Raw genomic sequence first — 19,826 nt, 5'->3', positions numbered from 1 at the left:
ACAGGTCGGCCACCAGGCTCTGACTGGCGTTTGACCGTATCAGGATATCGTCCAGATACCCCAAGACAGCAATGCCCTGTGCTCGCAACAGGGCCAGAACCTGCGCCAGCACTTTGGTAAAAACCCGCGGAGCCGAAGCGAGACCGAAAGGTAACGCCACGAATTGGTAATGATCCTCCCCAATGGCGAATCGAAGGTACCTCTGGTGTCCCTCGAAAATGGGGATGTGTAGGTACGCATCCTTCAGATCGATGGAGGCCATGAATTCCCCCGGACTCAGGGCAGCCACCACTGAGCGCAGGGATTCCATGCGAAACTTGCGAACCCTCACAAAGCGGTTCAGAGCTTTCAAGTCCAGAATCGGATGCACTTTGCCCTCCTTTCTGGGCACAGTGAACAGATTGGAGTAAAACCCCTGAAATCTGTCCCGATGAGGCACCGGGACCACCACCCCCTGGGCCCGCAGGTCCCGCACCGCCAGGTGCAAATCCTGCAAGCGCTCCGGAGACAGCTGAAGATTTGAGGGAAAAAATCTGCCCGCCGGCCGAGAGAGAAATTCGATCTTGTAACCAGATCAAACGATTTCCTGAACCCACCTGTCCCGAACGCGGGCCAGCCAAGGTTGTAGGAAACCGCGCAGACGTCCCCCCACCCCAGAAACGGGTGAGGGCGCCCCTTCAGGCGGAAGTGGTATGGGAAGTCGAACCGGACTGGCCGGACTTCTGCTTCCCTGCCCACGGCTTCTTCTGGGAGCCTTGGCCTTTGAAGGGCTTGCCCTTGGACTGCGACCGAAAGGCACGAAAGGACCCCTGAGATGGCCTAGACAAGGAATTCCGCTTTCCACGGAAAGACTTATGCTTGAAAGACTGGGGCAGGAGAGTACTCTTGCCCCCCGTAACCCCTTTTGTCAGGGTATCCAAAGCCTCGCCAAAAAGGCGAGACCCCGCGCAGGGAAAATCCGCCAGCGTCTTGCGCAAGGATTGGTCGACCGACCAATTCTTCAGCCAAATCAGACGACGGTTCAGTACCGCCACGCTGGACAGGCGTGCAGCCAAGGGAGCTAAATTCAAGTCCGCATCACACAAGTACATAACACCCTGATGAATCTGGTCCACCATAGCCAACGTGGTAGGCGGAGCGGAATCAGCCGCCAAGGTGCGCCTGAGCATCTTGGTCCAATCAGCAACAGCCTGCGCCGCCATAATGGAAGCAAAAATAGGCTTCAGCATAGAACCAGCCACCATATAGGCAAGACGGGCAAGAAACTCTATTCTCCTGTCCGTAGGGGGCCCGGAAAACCGGGGTATCCTCAGGGAGCACCGCAGTAGCTTTGTTCAAAACGGCTACCGCGTGATCCACCGGAGGCGCCACACACCAACGCTCGTCGGTGGCAGGCGCAAACGGATAAAGTAATTTAAACTTATTTGGCACAGTAAAAGGCTTCTTAAAATTGCGCCACTGTTCATTAACCGCATGGTGAAATTCAGCAGGGCAGGGAAAAACCTGCGCTGATTTGCGAGCCCTCTGTGTTCCGAAAGCAGAAATCCTAGCAGGAGGAGTAGGCTCATCCTCCAAGTGCAAGGTGTCCTTTATGGAGGCAATCAGCTCATTCATGAGTGCAAGCTCTTCAGGCCAGCCAGGGGGAGAAACATCAACCCCCTGCACCTCAGGCTCTCCCTCAGACCCCGCAAGGTCCAAAAGATGAGCGGGACCCTGAGAAGGGCACACCAGCCCCAGCAGCCATATCGCCCTCTGAATCAGAGGAAATGGATAACCTGGCCCTTTTTGCGGATCGTTCAGCCAGCAGCATCTGCACCTGGAACACCAAGGAAGCCACTACAGTGGTCAGATCGGCCCCCTCGGGGGGTGCAGCAGCCCCCTGGTCCCCCACCAGGGCGGGGGGAAACTTGCTATCCTGAGAATCCATGCCCCAGTACAGAAAAGCAATAAAGGTACTGGCCCTTTAAAACCACGGCGAGCGCAGCCCACCGCACACTGCTGTATGCACTGACCCCGCAGGGATAGACAAACACTGATCAAGGAATGACAGGACAGACAGGTAAAAACCTGGAGAGAGCACACCAGACTGCTGCCACCGATCGCTGTTCCCGGGGAAAGAGGAAGTGATGCAATGCTGACTGATAGATATAGCCTATGGAAGGCTCCAGCAAAATGGCCGCTCGACGAAGGGAAAAAGTCTACAATAAAATGGCGCCGCCATGTGCATGGACAGTATCGCCCGCCAAAATGGAGGCGAATGGCGCCAAAACACGGCGCTGCATAGAGACAGGGCCGGTCACAGTATACAGTCAAATAAAATGGCGGATCGCCGCAGCGATCACCGCACACACACATGTCTGCACTCAAACTGCACCCAGAGCATAATAAAACAGCAGAGCAGGATGGCCCCCCCTCGCAGCCCACAGGCATGCAGTCACACAGGGATCTGACAGGGAGCCCGCAGTTACACAGACATGGAGGGTAATACACAGCCACAGACTGACACCCATACAGAAGGTCCCCACACAGAAGGTGCTTACCGTACCAGATGGCGTGGGGAGCCGACTCCAGCGACAAACCGCTATCAGGGCAGACAGGGAGTGCTGCAGCCAGGACGCTTGTGGACCGCAGTCATGACGTCCAGTGAGGTAGCCACCTCACAGGCAGCATCCCTGCAGCGAACAGGGATGGGTCGTTCAATGTGCCAGGGTAAAACCTAAGCGGAACGCTCGATGGCAGGCTGGGGATCCATCTGGCTATCAGCCCTGGGATGCAGGGCGGCCAGTCCGAGACCCAGCTCCGCATGACGATTCTTCATCAGAAGATCCCTAAACTAAGGCTGACAAAATAACAGCTAGCAAGGAAAAGAGAAAAATACTTGAAATAAAATCAAAGAAAGGGTAGAAGGCTGAGACTGAGCCCCAGCACAGGATAGCCAGCTACTCCTAAGCTAGGCAAAGACAAACTGAGTTGGGAATGCTGGTGCAGGGAGGTATTGACTGAGGGGACAGCCCCCAGGGGTGTGTCTATGTTAAAAGCTTTGTATTAACAATTCTTGTTGCCTAGTTACTCCTACGGAGCAAAGGTCAATACCCATTGGTGACAAATTGGGAAGGGGCGGCGACTGTCGGAGGACGTAAGAGAAATGTGGTTTGAATCTAGAAGCCAGTTAGGAGCCCATTTTTTTTTTGAAACTGACAAAGCTAACGGGTGGAACATGTAACATGCTCCTGAATATGAACTTATCCTTTAACCCTTTCACAGCCAGTGCCATTTTTGCGTTTTTTTGGACATGTTTAAAAAAATCATTTGAGGCCTGAAAATTAAATAAAACCTCGAAACATTATATATTTTCTGAAAGCAGACACCCTACAGAATAAAATAGTGGTAGTTCCAATTTTTTATGTCACACGACAATACTGCAAAGGAAACATTTCAGTGGAAAAAAAACACATTAAAAAAGGTAATTTTAGGGGGCACAAAAACTGAATAAATTATCCAATTATTTGGTAAAATATAAAAGCTGAGGTTGCAGCAAGTAAATGAATACGCAATATGTCAAACCTTACCACTCAAGGACCAGGCCTATATCTGACACTTGTTGTTTACAAGTTAAAATCAGTATATTTTTGCTAGAACCCCAAACATAGACCCTAGAAAATAAAATGGAAATTGTTGCAATACTTTATGTCACACCGTATTTGTGCAGCGGTTTTACAAACACAATTCTTTTTTGGAAAAAAATACACTTTTTTTTTATTAAAAAATGTGAAAAATGGTAAAGTTAGCCCAGTTTTTTTCACTTCAAAATTGCACATCGCTCGTGGAGACAAACATTGGTACTTAAAAATCTCCATAGGCGACGTTTTAAAAATTTCTACAGGTTACCAGTTTAGAGTTACAAAGGAGTTCGAGGGCTAGAATTATAGCTCTCGCTTTAAAGAAAAAAAAAAGTAATTTTTTCAGCAAAAAAAAAAAAAGGCAATTTTTTTCAGCATGAAAGGCTGTTGGGAGGAAACGACATATGACGTCGCTACGGTCCTCCAAGGCCATAGAGTTGAGGGGGGGGGGGCCCATCTTGCCCTCACGCGACTTCCTGCCTGAGACATGGACAGACAGGATCCTTTTCCCCACTACCAATGGCTCCGGGGGGAATCAGCCGCTGGGACCACTTTTATGTGAAAGCGGGCCGCCCGCCCGCCCGCCCTAAGAAAATACCAGGGTTATGGCAGCTATCTGCTGCCATAACACTGGTATGTAATGTCAAAGTACCGACGTAAAACTGTGGCAGGCGGTCCAGAAGTGGTTTAATATGTCAGTACCCTATATTTTAGCGTACTTAGGTCATCAATTTAGCATTACGAAGGGGTTCTGGTGCTAGAATTATTGCTCTTATTCCAGCGTGCGCGGCGATATGTAACAAGCACCGTCAATGTGCGTTTATGTTTGTACGTAAGTATATGTTGTGGTCCCTCTATTTAACTTATATTGTTCCCATTCCATAGAGGCCCCCAATGTGATGATTTGTTTTTTTTTGTGTGACAGGTTCTCTTTAATGAGACATCCAGGGCCCAAAAAGACCCTGCATGTCCCCCTGTGCTCCAGCAAATGTAATGCAATGCACATCGCACTGCAATACATTGTTTACCGGCCTTAATGGCCAGGGAAACTGAACGGGGACCCAGGAGTGACGTCACTTACACTCTCCTCCCTCCCCTCTACCTGGCAGCACCCGCTATGCCAGTCCCAGGCCCGCAGAAGGGCAGGCGAAGCCCGGGATACATAGCCGGGGGGGGGGGGGGGGAGAGTGTTGGTGAATTCGGCCAGCACCCCAGGCGCCAGCACAAAACTTCTGATCGCCATTGCGACCTGGCGTCTAGGGTTTGTCAAGCCCTGCCATCCACCAGGAAAGAAAATTGCTTGATTCCCCCATCAACACAGTGAGTAATAATATTAATCAGAAATGATTAATGATGACTGCTAGCAGCTATAGTTGCCAGCACTAATCACATGCAAAAAAATCCAATGGATGGATCGACTTTAGTATAACCTGCCTGCCCATAGATAGATAGATAGAATCTCGGGTTGTCCCTGCTGAATCGACCGAGATTTGTTCCATCTATGGCTGCCTTAAGTTAAGGTGGTACCTGCCCTATAATGCAAATATCGGGTTCCTGTGGCTAAAGAAGCTACAAGTGGTTGTAAAACCTTCCATATATTCAGTGAAGCAACTGGCCTCAGGTAAAAAAAACACCTAGATGAAACAAATCTTCCTACATAAATTTTACCGTTTACCTGCCGTCTTTTTCTATATCCATTCAAAGTGCAGAATTTACCCAGGATCTCTCATCTCTGTAAAGCAGAGGGCAGGGATCTGAAGATGATGTGTGAGGAGAGCTCTGAAAGCTGATTGGAGGGAAAGCACACACCCCCTTCATACAGCACACAGGAACAGAGCTGAGGCTGTCTATTAGCTGGAGGTTCCTTCCCTGTCACCATTTTTCTCAGAAGTGACTCATGCTTATAGTGGAGGAACAAAGCAGCAGACAGAATCGACCATAGTGCCCATAGTTCATGTTTGAGATTTACAACTACTTTATAGCTGTATAATCTTTTTTGCATATTTACCTTGGTCCAGTTTGGACCAAGGTAAATATGCATTTCCTGAGGGACAGTTGGGAAAAGCAGACCATAACGGTAGTAGTTGGTACTACAACAATGATGGTAGCGATGTTCTTGATCCGGCTTGCCCTTCTGCACACTGACCACATGGTGTTGCTTATTTGAAAAAAAAGAAAATACAAGGCGTTCTTTTAATGACAGCAGTCCCAATCAATAAAAGGTATTCTCTGAATGTGTTGGACATCGTGAAGTCCCTGCCCATCCTCATCACCCCATCCAATTGGAGAATGCCTTCCATTTACATTTAAGTGTTCTGTGAACGATGACAGTGCTCAGCAACTCTCTGTAGATAGTGGGCAGAGGGGAAGCTGCTCAGCACAGGGCCTGAAAGTTCATGGTCATCACTGTAGTAGCACCGACTGCTACAGAGATTGTTCGTTTCCCCCAGTGATCCCTCAGGTATGAGATATGCATATTAACACTGGTCCAAGCTGGTTCAATTTAAAGGGATTTTAAAGTCAGAAGTTTTTTTCATCTTAATGCATTCTATGCATGAAGATAAAAAGCCTTCTGTGTGCAGCAGCCGACCTCAGCCCACCTAACACTTACCTGAGGTCCCTCTCTGTCCAATGATGTCTACGAGTGTCTCAGCCGTCCGAGATTCTCCCTACTGATTGGCTGAGACATTAGCTGCCGCTGCTGTTAAAGTCAGCTAGCCAATCAGGAGAGAGAGGGGCCGGTTGGGGCTCTGTGTCTGAATGAACACAGGGAGCTGTAACTCGGCGGAGGTGCCCCCATAGCAAGCTGCTTGCTGTGGAGGCACTGAACAGGAGGGAGGGGCAGGGATCACAGAAAATGGATCTGAGAAGAAAAGGATCCGAGCTGCTCTCTGCAAATCCACTGCAACAGAGCAGGTAAGTATTAGGGATGATCGAATGGTTCGGGTCGACCATCGGTTCGACCCGAACATTGGGTGTTCGAAATTCAGCCGAATTCCGAACTTTTTGCGGCCACCAGAACCGCCCAAAATGCAATGGGACAGGAACTGAGCTTTAAAAGCGCATGATTGGCCCCGAAACATCAGTAAAATGTGATTGGAGTGACTACGGGGTCCAGAGGCCAATCAGGAGTGAATATGCCCCCCATACGCCCCCCAGTATATAACATAGCCCCGCCAAAACTCTAGCACTGTAATACAGAGGCTGTGGAAGAGAGTGGAAGCATTTGTGTTTCTCCTGCTGCTTGTAAAGCTCCAGTGTCATTTTGCAATTATTAGTGTGAGGAAAGGGAAATGCAGTGTAGTTAGTGTACTATATACCACTATAGTTAGATTCAAAAATCTAGTTTTTGTAGGGATAGCTTTACGTGTCAGGGTGACCGTAGTGTAGTTTAGGGTGAACTGACTCTGCCATGTCAGGGTGACCGAACTCTGTCATGTCAGGGTGACCCAACTATGCAGATTCTGGGTTAGGGGTATACATATACATATATATATATATATATATATATATATATATATATATATCAAAAACGACAATTTTTAGGAACTTTTTTTTGCCTGATTCATAGTCCCTGGGGCATGACCCAGAACCCTAGGCACTTTTTAGGGGCATTTATTGGGTTTTAGGGCTTCAAAATGGCGTTTTTTGATTCCAGAAGTTCAGGTCCCATTGATTTCAATGGGTTCTGGAATCCGAACTGAACTTTTGGGAAATTCGGGTGTTCTGGTCGAACCGAACTTTTCAAAAGTTCGATCATCCCTAGTAAGTATAACAGGTTTATTTTTATTTTTTTATAGGGAAAAAAACGAGACTTTACAATCACTTTAAATATTCAATAAAGATCATACCTAGAGTTCAGCTTTAACAATGTGTTACTTTCAGCAAGGAGAGCTGAAATAAAAACTGTCATGGAAAGGAATACATTATAGCTTAGTAAATGAAACCCTTTACCCTGTACTTTTTTTTGCTTTTAGGTATTAAATAATAACTGGCTTGTAGTCTGCGGATGGAGTGTTAGGTTTGTGTCAGGGGTACAATAAGTGAATGAGACTGGGATCAGGTCAGTAAAACATCCCATGCAATGGATGAGTCAATAGACAGAACTGGAATATTGAGTGAGGAATACAAGAAGCTGCCAGGTGCTTACATACAATAACAAACACAATGCTAATTTGCTTTAGATGATTGGCCCTCCATGTGGAAGAATACTCTGCAAACCTATAACCAGTAACTAGAAGTATTCATATTTTATTAGTCAATATAAAATAGTAAAAAGGCTGTTCACATCTTGCACAATAAGCAGTAACGGCATCACCCGCTGCCCATGCCTGCAATCAGGAAAGCTGCCAAGCTTATTTCTGGCTGGAAACATGTGATGTTTTGCAACAGTAGTGGTGGCTGCTCTAACATTTCCCACGATACCTTTATGATGACAGGGTAAAAGGAGCTTCAGGAAAACAAGTACAGAAATGTTTCAAAGCTTTAGAAAGGAACTCTGATGAAAGCAAACACTTTTTCACAGTTCTGAACAGCAGAACTGCTTAGATCACCAAATATAACCTATTATATTTTTTTCTGAGGGTTCCCAGGATAAATGGGTTGCCGATATGTATTTTATAATATAACTGGAGATTTGGTGTAAAAACCCCAAACACTCCATCTGCTGTCACAGTTCAGGCCTCATGCAAATTGGATGTTTTCCTCCTGACAGCAGAGCTTTGGCAGAAAAAAGCCCTGACAATTGTAAGCATGTCAAATGCGTTTAGGCATGTTTACAGGCATTAAGCCCTTCAGTGTTAATTTCATTGGCCAGAATAACAATTTATTCTTGGCACTGAAATGAATTAATGCTCAAGTGCTAAATGTGCCCATGTGTTTAGAAGCGTTAGTCGTTTGTCAAAACCCTGCTGCTCCTGGACGCACTGGCAGTAGGTTTTTTTTTCTTGCTTCTAAATGCATCTGCCGCCAAACTCCTCCACAAGCAGTGGTGGCTGGTGATCGGAAATTCGGGGGGTGGCAGTCGGTCGTCAGGTGACACATTCCTCCTCCTCCCCCACCCCCCCCCTCTTTCCTCTCTGCCTCCTTACCTCCTTCCTCCTGTTGGGAGCCGGGGAGTGCTGGATGGCTGAGCCGCAGTCCTCCTCCAGCCGCCGTGTGTCTTCTGCCTCTTCCTGGCCACTGGCCAGTAAAATCGCTTCTCTTTTCAGCCAATCAGCAAAGGGGTCTCACAACCCTCCTCCTGATTGGCTGGGAGAAGAGTCAGTGTGACAATAGAGAATATTAATTCGCTATTGTCACACAACTGGGTGTCTCACAACTGGGTGGGCACTGTCCTCCTCCAGCCGCCATGCATCTTCTGCCTCTTCCTGGCCACTGGCCAGTAAGATTGCTTCTCTTTTCAGCAAAACAGGAAAGGGGAGGAGAGTCAGTGTGACAATAGAGAATATTCATTCACTATTGTCACACAACTGGGTAGGCTTGGGGCGCAGTGCTCTGTGCCCCGAGCCCACCCTTTTCTGAAGCCTATTAGAGCCTCTGGCTCTAATCACGTGCTTCAAAAAAAAAAAAATCCCCTGTTGGAATCCATGTGTCCGGCGCCCAGCATGTAGATTAGGGGGACGGACAGTATAGGGGGGGTGGCGCCCCTGCGCCCTCAATGGATGGGCCTCCCCTGTCTACAAGCTTTCCAGCACCCCTAGACTAAGTGACCATTAAACCCTTGCAGGGGACATACAGTTGTGCACAAAAGTTTGCATACCTTTAGAGAATTGGTGTTTGGTAGTGTGACGAACGCCCATTTGCTGGGACGTTCGCCACGGGCTACTGGAGGTGTGTGGAGGCCAGCATCCTGCCCAAGGCCTATGGGCCCTGGCTTGTAGGGGACTGCACCTCTGCGTGGGGGTATATGCTGGAGGACCATGGGAGTAGTGTTTCTTTGGACTCAAATCCATGTCACCCCAAGATACAGACTCAGACTGGGATCAATGTTACAGGCCTAAAGCTGCCTGTTGCAACAGAGGACTTCTCCACACATTGAGAGACTAAAGAGATGCTAATGACGTCAAACTCAGCTATTGTCTACTGTGGGGATGTGTATTGACATTTATAGTAAGTTGTTTTGAAAACGAAGATGGGCAGTCTGCGAGCCTACGTCTTCTGCTGTCATCTGTTTAGAGGTGGTTTTGTCTTTACACCTCTAGGAATACGTATTCGGCTTTGTTTTGGGGGCTTGTTGTTTGTTGAGTTAATTATGATAATGTTGCAGTCTCATTCACCTATTGTCTCTTTCCAGATGACCAAGGTATGTTGACTATGTTCTGCATGCAATTACATTTGCATATGATAATGAAATCAAACACATGAGACTGTATATATTGGAAGTGAGTTGAATAAAGTGTCTTATGTTTTACCCTTCATCGAGCTTAGGCTGATGTTTGGGGGGAATTGAGGGGCCAGGTCACTGCATCACGTGAGAGTCTGGGGACCTAAGACAGAAATACTTGGTCCAAGTATTGGGGATCTGTTACAGATAGTATACAGTATATACCATTTTTTAAAGGAAGCAGGCAAAACAAAGTTCTTTTATTCTTCTGGGATTCATATTTTGTAACTATAGGGTCATAAACAGAACGGCACAATCATAAAACAAAACAAAGTAAACGGAAAGGAATGGAAAGACCCATTTCAAAAGTCTGCATATCCTTATTTCCTAATACTGTGTATTGTGTATTACCCCCTTTAGCATCAATGACAGTGAGCAGTCTTTTGTAATAGTTGTCTTTGAGCCCCCGAATTCTTGCAGGTGGTATAGCTGCCCATTTGTCTTGGCAAAATGCCTCCAGGTCATGCAAAGTCTTGGGTAGTCTTGCATGAACCACATGTTTGAGACCTCCCCAGAGTAGCTTGATGATATTAAAGCGGAGTTCCGGGCACAGATGTCATTTTTTAATAAACATACCCCCGGGACAGTCAGGGCTAGCACATTCCACAATGGCTAGCCTCTGATCTGTCCCGGTTCGCACTTAGCTTTTAGAAGAAATACTTACTTATAAAATCTCTTCCACAGAGTTTCCATCTCTCTTGTGGGCAGCTGAAGCCGGCGCGGTCCTCTTCTGTGTCTTCTTTCGCGTCTTCTTGTCCCAGAATGCGCCGCACCGGCCCCTCTCGTCACTTCCGGCGCGGCACTGCATTCCTCCACAGCTTCTGGGCATGCCCAGAAGCTGTTTAGCAGGGGAATGCGGCGTCGCCCGGAAAGGACGAGCGGTGCCGGTGCCGTCGCATTGATTCCTGGGAGCTGTGACGTTCAGCTCCCAGGAATCATAGCGAGGCAGGAAGTGACGGGGTGAGCCGCGGCTCCGAGGGAGGAAGTACTCTGAGGTGAGTATCTTCGATCTTCAATTGCAAGGTAAGTAAACAAAAAAAATAATTATCCAATTCCTTTTCAGATGAGGCATACTTGGCGGAGGGGCACAATAAAAAAATATTGTTTTTGTGCCCGGAACTCCGCTTTAAGGTCAGAAGAATGTTATGGCCACTCCATACCCTTCACCTTTTTCTGCTTTACCACTGGGTCAACTTGGCCTTGTGCTTAAGGTCATTGTCTTGCTGGAAAGTCCAAAAAAGTGTACAGTTACAGTAAGCTCAAGTAAAATTTGACTGAAAGTATTAAGGTCAAAGCTCTTCTGGCCATTCTTCTCATGTGGGTGACAGGCGTGCACTTAGTGCTGCACTCATGTGACCCAGAATCAGCCAACAGCAAGCTAAAGCTTGAAAAATGCTAAAAAAAAAACAACGATAAAAAAACGCATCTATTTAGCATTTATGAGCGTTTTTTGAGCCATAAGGCTTTTGTGGGGTTAAAGTTTTTCTAAAAAATGCAAATGCAAAAACACTGCTAAAGCTACTAAGAGCACTGTGCTTGGAGCAGTTTTCCCTTACTTTCTTGTGATTATGACTTCTGGCAGTAATAAACCCAAAAATGTAATGTTTTACAGCTTACCAATCATAGGATGTGGTGGCTGCATTAGTTTTGTTCTCTTTTTCCTCTGTTTTCACCTGGTGATCTGGTCAGTACCACCTCTTGTATTAGGGTGCCTACACTCTGGATGAAGGAGCAACAGAGACACCTTTGGACAGCAACATTGTTAATCTGGGGGGAGGGTAGCGTTGAATGCACTAGCACCAGGGCCGCCCTTAGGTGTTCAGGCGCCCTGTGCGAGCTTATCCTGTGGCGCCAATCCAATCCTCACCGCTCGCCCCCCTAAACATGGCTGTATCTATTGAAAAACTATTTAAGAGTATAATTGCTGCTAAGTGGGTGCAGCAGCAACATAAAAAAGGGGAAAAAATCAGCGCAAAAATAATCAAAGTGTTTACCCTATAATGATATTTAACCACTTGCCGACCGCCGCAAGTACATATACTGCGGCGGTCAGCCCCTCACAGGCAAAGTGACGTATGGGTATGTCACTAGCCTGTGAGGCTCTGGGGAGCGAGCCCGCACCGCCGGAGGCGCGCTCCCGCTCGGCCACGGACCCCCCCGCGCGTGTGCACGCCGGGCACTCGCAATCGTCCGTGACAGCGGGCAAAAAGGCAGGCGATGTAAACAAGCCGCCTGTCATTCTCCCCTGTGTAAGAACAGTGATCATACGGTTCTACTATGTAGGAGCGTTGATCACTGTTCCTACACCTCAAGCCACAGCCAATCACAGTAAGAATCACACCCCTAGGGACACACACCACCCCTCCCTCTCAAATAAAGTTAACCCCTTCACTACCAGTGTCATTTTACTGTAACAGTGCATATGTATAGCACTGATTACTGCAGTAGTGTCACTGGTAACCCCAAAAGTGTCAAAAATGTCAGTCAAGGGTCCGATCTGTCCGCCGCAATGTCGCAGTCCCGCAAAAAAAAAAAAAAAAAAAAAAATCGCAGATCGACGCCATTACGCGTTAAAAAAACAAAAAAAAATCTTTCCCTTAGTTAGTAAACACAATAACTTTTGCGCAAACCAATCAAAATACGCTTTTTGCAATTTTTTTTACCAAAAATATGTAGCATTAAACAAATTGGCCTAAAATGTTAAAAAATTTGGATTTTTACATTATTTTTTTGGGAATTTCATATAAAAAAATTTGAAAAATATTGTTATTTTTGCAAAATTGATGCTCTTTTTTTGCAAATACCACCAAAAGAAAGCTCTGTTTGTGGGAAAAAAAGGACGTCAAGCTCGTTTAGGTACAGCGTCGCACGCCAGCGCAATTGTCCGTTAAAGTCACGCCGTGCCGAATCGCAAAATACCCCCTGGTCAGGAAGGGGGTAAAATCTTCCGGGGCTTAAGTGGTTAAATATATCACCTAAATCTGTTTCTGTTGTAAAAAGTGCACAGTGCAAAATTATTAATTAAATCTGCATGGCTACTACAGTATACATATCATATACCACTACTAAATAAATAACAATTAAATATTCATAACCCATAACAATGTGCAAAAAATTTATCAACATAGTGTGATTCCATAAAATACATCGGCTTTTATTTAAGTCTGGTGAGTCAGTTTGGGGTGATTGGTGGAAGCAGCACATAGGGTGCTTTTTTGGCGCACACCTTCCTTTGAAGATTTGTCACCATAAATATTTATTTGCACTTTTATTGCACATTTTCTTGTACTTCATTGGACTTTTCTTTTTTATGATCACTAATAACTTAGCCTCCCTTACATTAGAGACCCCCCCCCCCCACGGAGCCCCCCTTTACATCAGAGACCCACCACAGAGCCCCCCTACTTCGGAGACCCTCACCGAGGCCCCCTTACATCAGAGACCCCCCCACAGAGCACCCCTTACAGAGCACCTCTTACATCAGAGCCCCCTTACATCAAAGACCCTCACAGAGCCCCCCTTACATCAGAGACCCCCCCCACAGAGCCCCCCTTACATCAGAGACACCCCACAGAGCTCCCCCTTACATCAGAAACCCTTGCAGAGCCCCCCCTTACATCAAAGCCCCCCTTACATTAGAGACCCCCACAGAACCCCCCTTACATCAGAGACCCCCCACAGAGCCCTCTCTTACATCAGAGACCCCCCACAGAGCCCATTCCTACATCTGAGACCCCCAAAGAGCCCCCATTACATCAGAGCCCCCCTTACACTTGTTTTATAAACTGAGGCAGGAGAGATAGCTTACTTACCCCAGGAACGAGGCTCAGGCTGTCTGTAGCTTTTCTTTTCTTCTTCTGTTTAAACTTCCCACCCACACATCCCCGGGGAGTGTGGGCGGGGCAGACCCAGGAGGAGAAGGGGCGGAAGGAGGAGGAGCTGATGATCTCTCTCCTCTGGTGTCCCTGGAGACAGGAGGAGGGGGGCATCTGTCAGCGGCGGCGTCTCTGTGGCTGAGCTGTGTGTGATACACAGCTCAGCCCTGCAGCAGTAGGAGACAGAGGCACAGCCGCACATCGGGAGGTAAGCAGCGGCCACGGCCTGTGTTAACCCTTACCAGGCCACGGTCGCCGCTTACCTCCAGCTGTGCGGCCTCATCGTCTGTGAGCGGTGATGGCCGTACGTCACCCCTGTTGTCCATGGCGCCCTGTGCGGCCGCACAGCTCGCACACCCCAAAGGCTGGCCCTGACTAGCACATTTAAATACACTAACAACTTGAAGTCAAACTCCAGCTTATTCTTTTTACACAGTTACAATAACTGTATTGTTTTCCTTTTGAGATAAAGGTTTTCCATAAATTAATAAAGCCTGACCAATGTAAGCAGCCCTGTCAGTGTTAAATGGTATGTCTCAACTTCTCTAACCACTTCATCTGCATGATCGCTTGTTCTGTTGAAAATCAACAGACTTACTGGCCAGATCACCAGATAAAAATAAAGGAAATAAAGCATTCACATCTAAGAATTGGTAAGCGGCAATATAATAAATGTTTGTTTTTGGGTTTATTATGGCTTTCAGATTGCAAAATGGCCTTTGCTTTACGTGGGCAAAAGCCACATTGTAACCACCATTAAAGGATTTATGAAGGGCTTCTTACCTCCTATAGTGGTCTCTTGAAATTCATCAAACTGACCCTTGACAAACCGCAATACGAGACTGGACTTGCCTACTGCCATGTCTCCAAGTAGCACCAGCTTGAACTGACAAATCTTTGTCTGGCCTACTCCATTAGCCCTTGAGCTTCCCCTGCTGGCCATGGCGTCCTCAGTTTCCTGCCTTCCGACTCCTTCACTCCACCGAAAGATGAGATTCTTAAATCCAGTTATTTGAAACCCAAATGAACCTTTAAATACCAATCTGTGGAGATAAAAAAAAAAATAAATACAATTCAGATTATCTTTTTATATTACACACAATACAAATCAGGCAAATGAACACACACACAGGGGACTGACACAGTCATGCTATCAGATGGGCAAAGTTATACATGAACAAGGGCAAAAAATCTTTTCGTTTTAAAGGAAAGCAGCCAAAACAAATTAAATTCCACTACAAATCCTGTACAAAACCTGTGCTTTCACTATGTACAGTATAGAGACGGTGCATATACATTTTTGGCCTCTAGCTTAGAAATGCAGTCATAGAAAGATCTTCCATTAGCCTGGCCAATCTATATTATTTTCGTATAAACTCCCTACAGGCTTATAATGCTGCAATTGAGACTAACAAAGGGCCCGGTTGGCTTATCACATAACCTTAAAACGCTAAGTCTAAAAAATATTGCAACTGTGATTAGTGGATCATGGGCACAATGCTCTGGCTCCTGCAGATTATTACTCCATCCTTAGGTCTGTTAAAAATTATTAATCAAGACAATCTGAGGAGCCTCTGGACCAGGGAAACCCAGGAGAATAACCGAGTACCCCAGCCTTGGTCACCAGCATGGGGATGGAACATGCAATGTGGTCTAGAAGCCACTGTCTATGGAGGAGCCAATGATGGAACCTAGAAGCGGGCTCTCTTTCCTTCATACTTTTCCAAGTCTACACATGGAAATGACCAAAAGGCCGTGCCAAAAAGGCAGCAGCCCAAACCCCAAGAGGTTTCATTACCATCATTTAAAACTGAGCATAAACTACAGGAGGAACTCCCTCTTACTTTGCCCACACAACCACCCACCCATGACCAGTGGCTGATCCAGTCAGTCCAGCACAAACAAGGAACCTAGAACCGGAAGCCGACGGATGTCATTCGTATGCACAAGCACTAGACAGGAACATGTTTCGAGGCAGTCTTGCTTTTTTCTCAGTCTGTCTAATCTGGGCTACCCGCCATCCAACGTACAGCCAGAAGCGGGCAGATCTGAGACTGCTCATAAACACACCAGGGTGTAGCCTGAGGGCGATGGCGTTAGCTATCACCGGAAGTTTGCTGAGCTGTATGTAGCCGCTTAAAACACCAATAGAAGGCACTATTACTGTATGTATGACTAGGATTTGTACATTAGAGCTAATGCATGAATTACAATAACAAAATATGTATGTATATATATATATATATATATATATATATATATATATGAACTCCTATGGATCACAGGAGTTATTCGTGTTGCACTCCTGTGACCCATTTTCAGCTAAAGCCCGCTGTCTGATGAAGTCACTCAGCCAGTCCACGCTCTGAATTGATCCTGACTTTACAGATGCCCACCCAGATGCCTGGACTGACAGCTGGGTAGGCCTTTCAGCAAGCCACTGAGAACCATGAGCAAGCTGCTTTCACCCCCTCCAAAGCCTGGCACTCCAGTGAACACTGGAGGAGCAGAGCAGAGAGCCGGTGACTGACAGTCACCGGCTCTCTGCTCACTAAAGACTGAGAACTGAGCGATCAGTGGTTTTTGATCGCTCAGTTCTCAGTTTTAGAAGCAGAGGGAAAAAGCTGCATCATCAGACCGCTGCTGTATCCACCTAGGTGAGGATTTTTTTTTTTTTTTTAAGAATCCATGCTTCTCTTTTAACCACTTTACGTCTGCTCACAGTAATACTACTGCGGCAGAGTGGCTCGTTATCGTCTGACGACGTAGTATTAACGTCGTCAGACACTCCCCCTTCTGGGCGGCGCATGCGCGCCGCCGGAGGCTTGCTCCCGCTGTTTTCATTCACAGCGGGAGTCGGGCCAGGGGAGGAGCAGCGGCGATCGCCGCTGCTCTGCCCCGATCGCCGGGGATCTAGTGTGGAGATCCGCCCGCCTGTGTAAACACAAGCGGACGGATCTCCATAGTGACAGGGAGTGACAGATCGAACTGTTCAGCATAGCTGGACATCCGATCTGTCCATGACTCACTCAGTCACCTCCCCCCCTACACGTCAGTAAGCACCAGGCATACATTAACCCCTCCCTCTCCAATAAAATTAACCCCTTCCCTGCCAGTGTCATTTTTACAGTAACAGTGCATATATATAGCACTGATTACTGCAGTAATGTCACTGGTACCCCCAAAAGTGTCAAAAATGTCAGTCAAGGGTCCGATCTGTCCGCCGCAATGTCGCAGTCCCACAAAAAAAAAAAAAAATCGCAGATCGCCGCCATTACGCGTTAAAAAAAACACCAAAAATGACAGAAATCTTTCCCTTTGTTAGTAAACGCAATAACTTTTGCGCAAACCAATCAAAATACGCTTATTGCGATTTTTTTTTACCAAACATAGGTAGCAGAAAACAAATTGGCCAAAAATTTTTTAAAAAATTGGTTTTTACATCTTTTTTGGGGGGAATTTCATATAAAAAAATGTTAAAAATATTGTTATTTTTTCAAAATAAACGCTCTTTTTTTGTTTATAGCGCAAAAAGTAAAAATTGCACAGGTGATTAAATACCACCAAAAGAAAGCTCTGTTTGTGGGAAAAAAAGGACGTAAATTTCGTTTGGGTACGGCATCGCACGACCGCGCAATTGTCAGTTGAAGTCGCACAGCGCGGAATCGCAAAAAGTGGCCTGGACGGAAGACAGCAAAATCCTCCGGTGGTAAAGTGGTTAATCAAACAGCCCTAAATTATTTTTCTAAAAGCAGCATGCGCAGTGACTTAACTGTATGCGAGTGTATGTCGGTGGTGTCTTTTTTTTTTTCTTTTTTTAATTAAATGTGTTCCTGTTTTTTTTTTTTTTTTATTATACCTTAACTAATATCACAGGGGGGCAGATTTAGCTGTCCAGTTGTGCACACAAATGGTTCCATGCTGCCATCTTCCTTTCTTACACCATCAGGAGCTGCTGTCTATTCCTGGTACTTGCAGCCCTTTGGAGCTAATGCCTCCTGGAATAAGTGACTTGGATATCCCCAGGAGCATGCAAGAGCAGATTATACATCACTCTCGCCTAGGTGAGAATGGAGGCATGGGGCAGAACGGACAGTTAAGACAGTTAGGACAGAGTAAATTAAAAAAAAAAAAAAAAAAAGAAATATATTGGTCTTCTAGACTGTGGAGGAGAAAGGATTACAATGATTTAAAGTGGTATTTCTGTGTGAAGGTCCACTTTAACAATCCAGCCAAAATCACTTCTTAACAATCTGATGCAGCACCATGACCAACAGGGGGCAGGTTCAAGTATCAACCACTTGTTGTCATTTCTGGAACAGAACTCTACCAGCTGTACAAATAAAGTCAGCAGGTTTCTAAGGCTCCTTTCACACGGGCGATCCGATCCAATCCAATCCAATCCGTCTGTCAGTTTTTCAGGCGGCCCTAATCGGATGCTCCATGCATCCCTATGGGGCAGCGGAGATCAGCAGTGACATGTCCGCTGACACTCGCTGCTCTCCAATCCGATCCTGTCTGTGAAATCCGGACGGATGGAAACCCTATTTTCCATCCGTCTGGCAGATCGGAGGAGAATGGACAGGCGGTCCGTTCTCCCCATAGAGAACAGCGGGGATCTGACAGCTCTGTCTCCGCACACAGAGCGGAGACAGAGCTGTCATTCGCCTGCTCAGCGGGGATCAGTGATCGATCCCCCACTGAGCAGAACGGACTCCGTCGGCGGTTGCGCCCATGTCAAAGGACCCTAAAGCACCAATAAATGCGATTTCTGTTACAATGTTTTTATTAAAGTATTTCACAATAACAAAGAATACAATGATACAACAAAGAGTACATATCCTCCACAAGTGTCCAACATTAACGGCTGAAAGTCCACCAATAAATGCAATTTCATGAATTTATCTATCTAGGCTCTCTCTAGTTTTGCTATGCCCATACTGAAAAAACACAATAGTAAAAACCAGTAAAAGAAATGTCTCACCAAAGTGGCTGGCATCAGACATTTAATTGCTGCTGTTTAACATGATCCATCCCCTGGCATTCTTGTATCAACACCACAAAAAGGATAGTAGACACCAAAATGCTATTCTCTGCACCGGAACTCACAAGAGACAAAGGTCCGTCTATAAATAGCCCATTCTGCTCTCCCTTTCCTTTTATACTAGTGACACAGCAGACAACAAAAATGCCAGAAAAACAAAATCCCTTTGATGCCAGGTACTGCGTACTCAACAAGAACATAAAAGTGGAAGAGTCAGCTCCTACAGACAAGAATAACGGAATTTTTGTAAAATCTTACCTGTAAAATTCCTTTCTCTGAGTCCTCCGACAGTCGCCGCCTCTTCATATTCGTCACATATGGGGTATTAGACTTTGCTCCGAAGGAGTAGCTAGGCAACAGAATATGTTAACAATAAAGCTTTAACATATCCCACCCTCAAGGGGTGGTCCCCTCAGTCAATACCCTCCTACTTCCTGCAACCATATCTCAGTTTTAGTGGAATAGCAGTAGAGTATACATACAAACCCCAAAAGAGGGGCGGGGGCGGCGACTGTCGGAGGACTCAGAGAAAGGAATTTTACAGGTAAGATTTTACAAAAATTCCGTTTTCTCTTACGTCCTCCGACAGTCGCCGCCTCTTCATATTCGTCACATATGGGGACGTCCCAAAGCAGTGCAAACATGAGGGGTGGGAAACGCATCCGCGCCGAAAGGCAACGCAGTCTCCACATCAAAGAAAGGAACCTTACCAAAGGAAGGAACTAGCTGGGCAACAGCAAAAATAAGTGCTCAACAGGAGCAACAACCCAGGAAAAGACAAAAAACCAGGGGATACAAAACTTATCCCAACAGCCAGGAGTCCCCAACAAGGGACCCTAGGGAACAGCCGCACTAAGAACCTTGCGGCCAAAGGAAGCATCCGCCGATGCCTGAACATCTAC

The 19,826-nt window shown here is 46.4% G+C and overlaps 1 protein-coding gene across 2 annotated transcripts in view; it reads right to left on the bottom strand.

The window, feature by feature from the left end:
* The window catches only part of LOC309557909 (ras-related protein Rab-5B-like), an 88,616-nt gene that overhangs the window by 31,270 nt on the left and 37,520 nt on the right, over positions 1–19,826 (bottom strand). For both annotated transcript variants that reach the window (XM_082260772.1, XM_082260773.1), the window contains one exon: positions 14,664–14,923. In XM_082260772.1, coding sequence (XP_082116898.1) covers positions 14,664–14,823 — 160 coding nt within the window. In that variant the 5' untranslated portion in view covers positions 14,824–14,923. The remainder of the gene's footprint in view (positions 1–14,663; positions 14,924–19,826) is intronic.

The sequence above is a fragment of the Pelophylax lessonae genome (assembly GCF_965119305.1).
Source record: "Pelophylax lessonae genome assembly, chromosome: 6".
NCBI lineage: Eukaryota > Metazoa > Chordata > Amphibia > Anura > Ranidae > Pelophylax > Pelophylax lessonae.
This window is presented reverse-complemented; position numbering and strand designations above follow the sequence as displayed.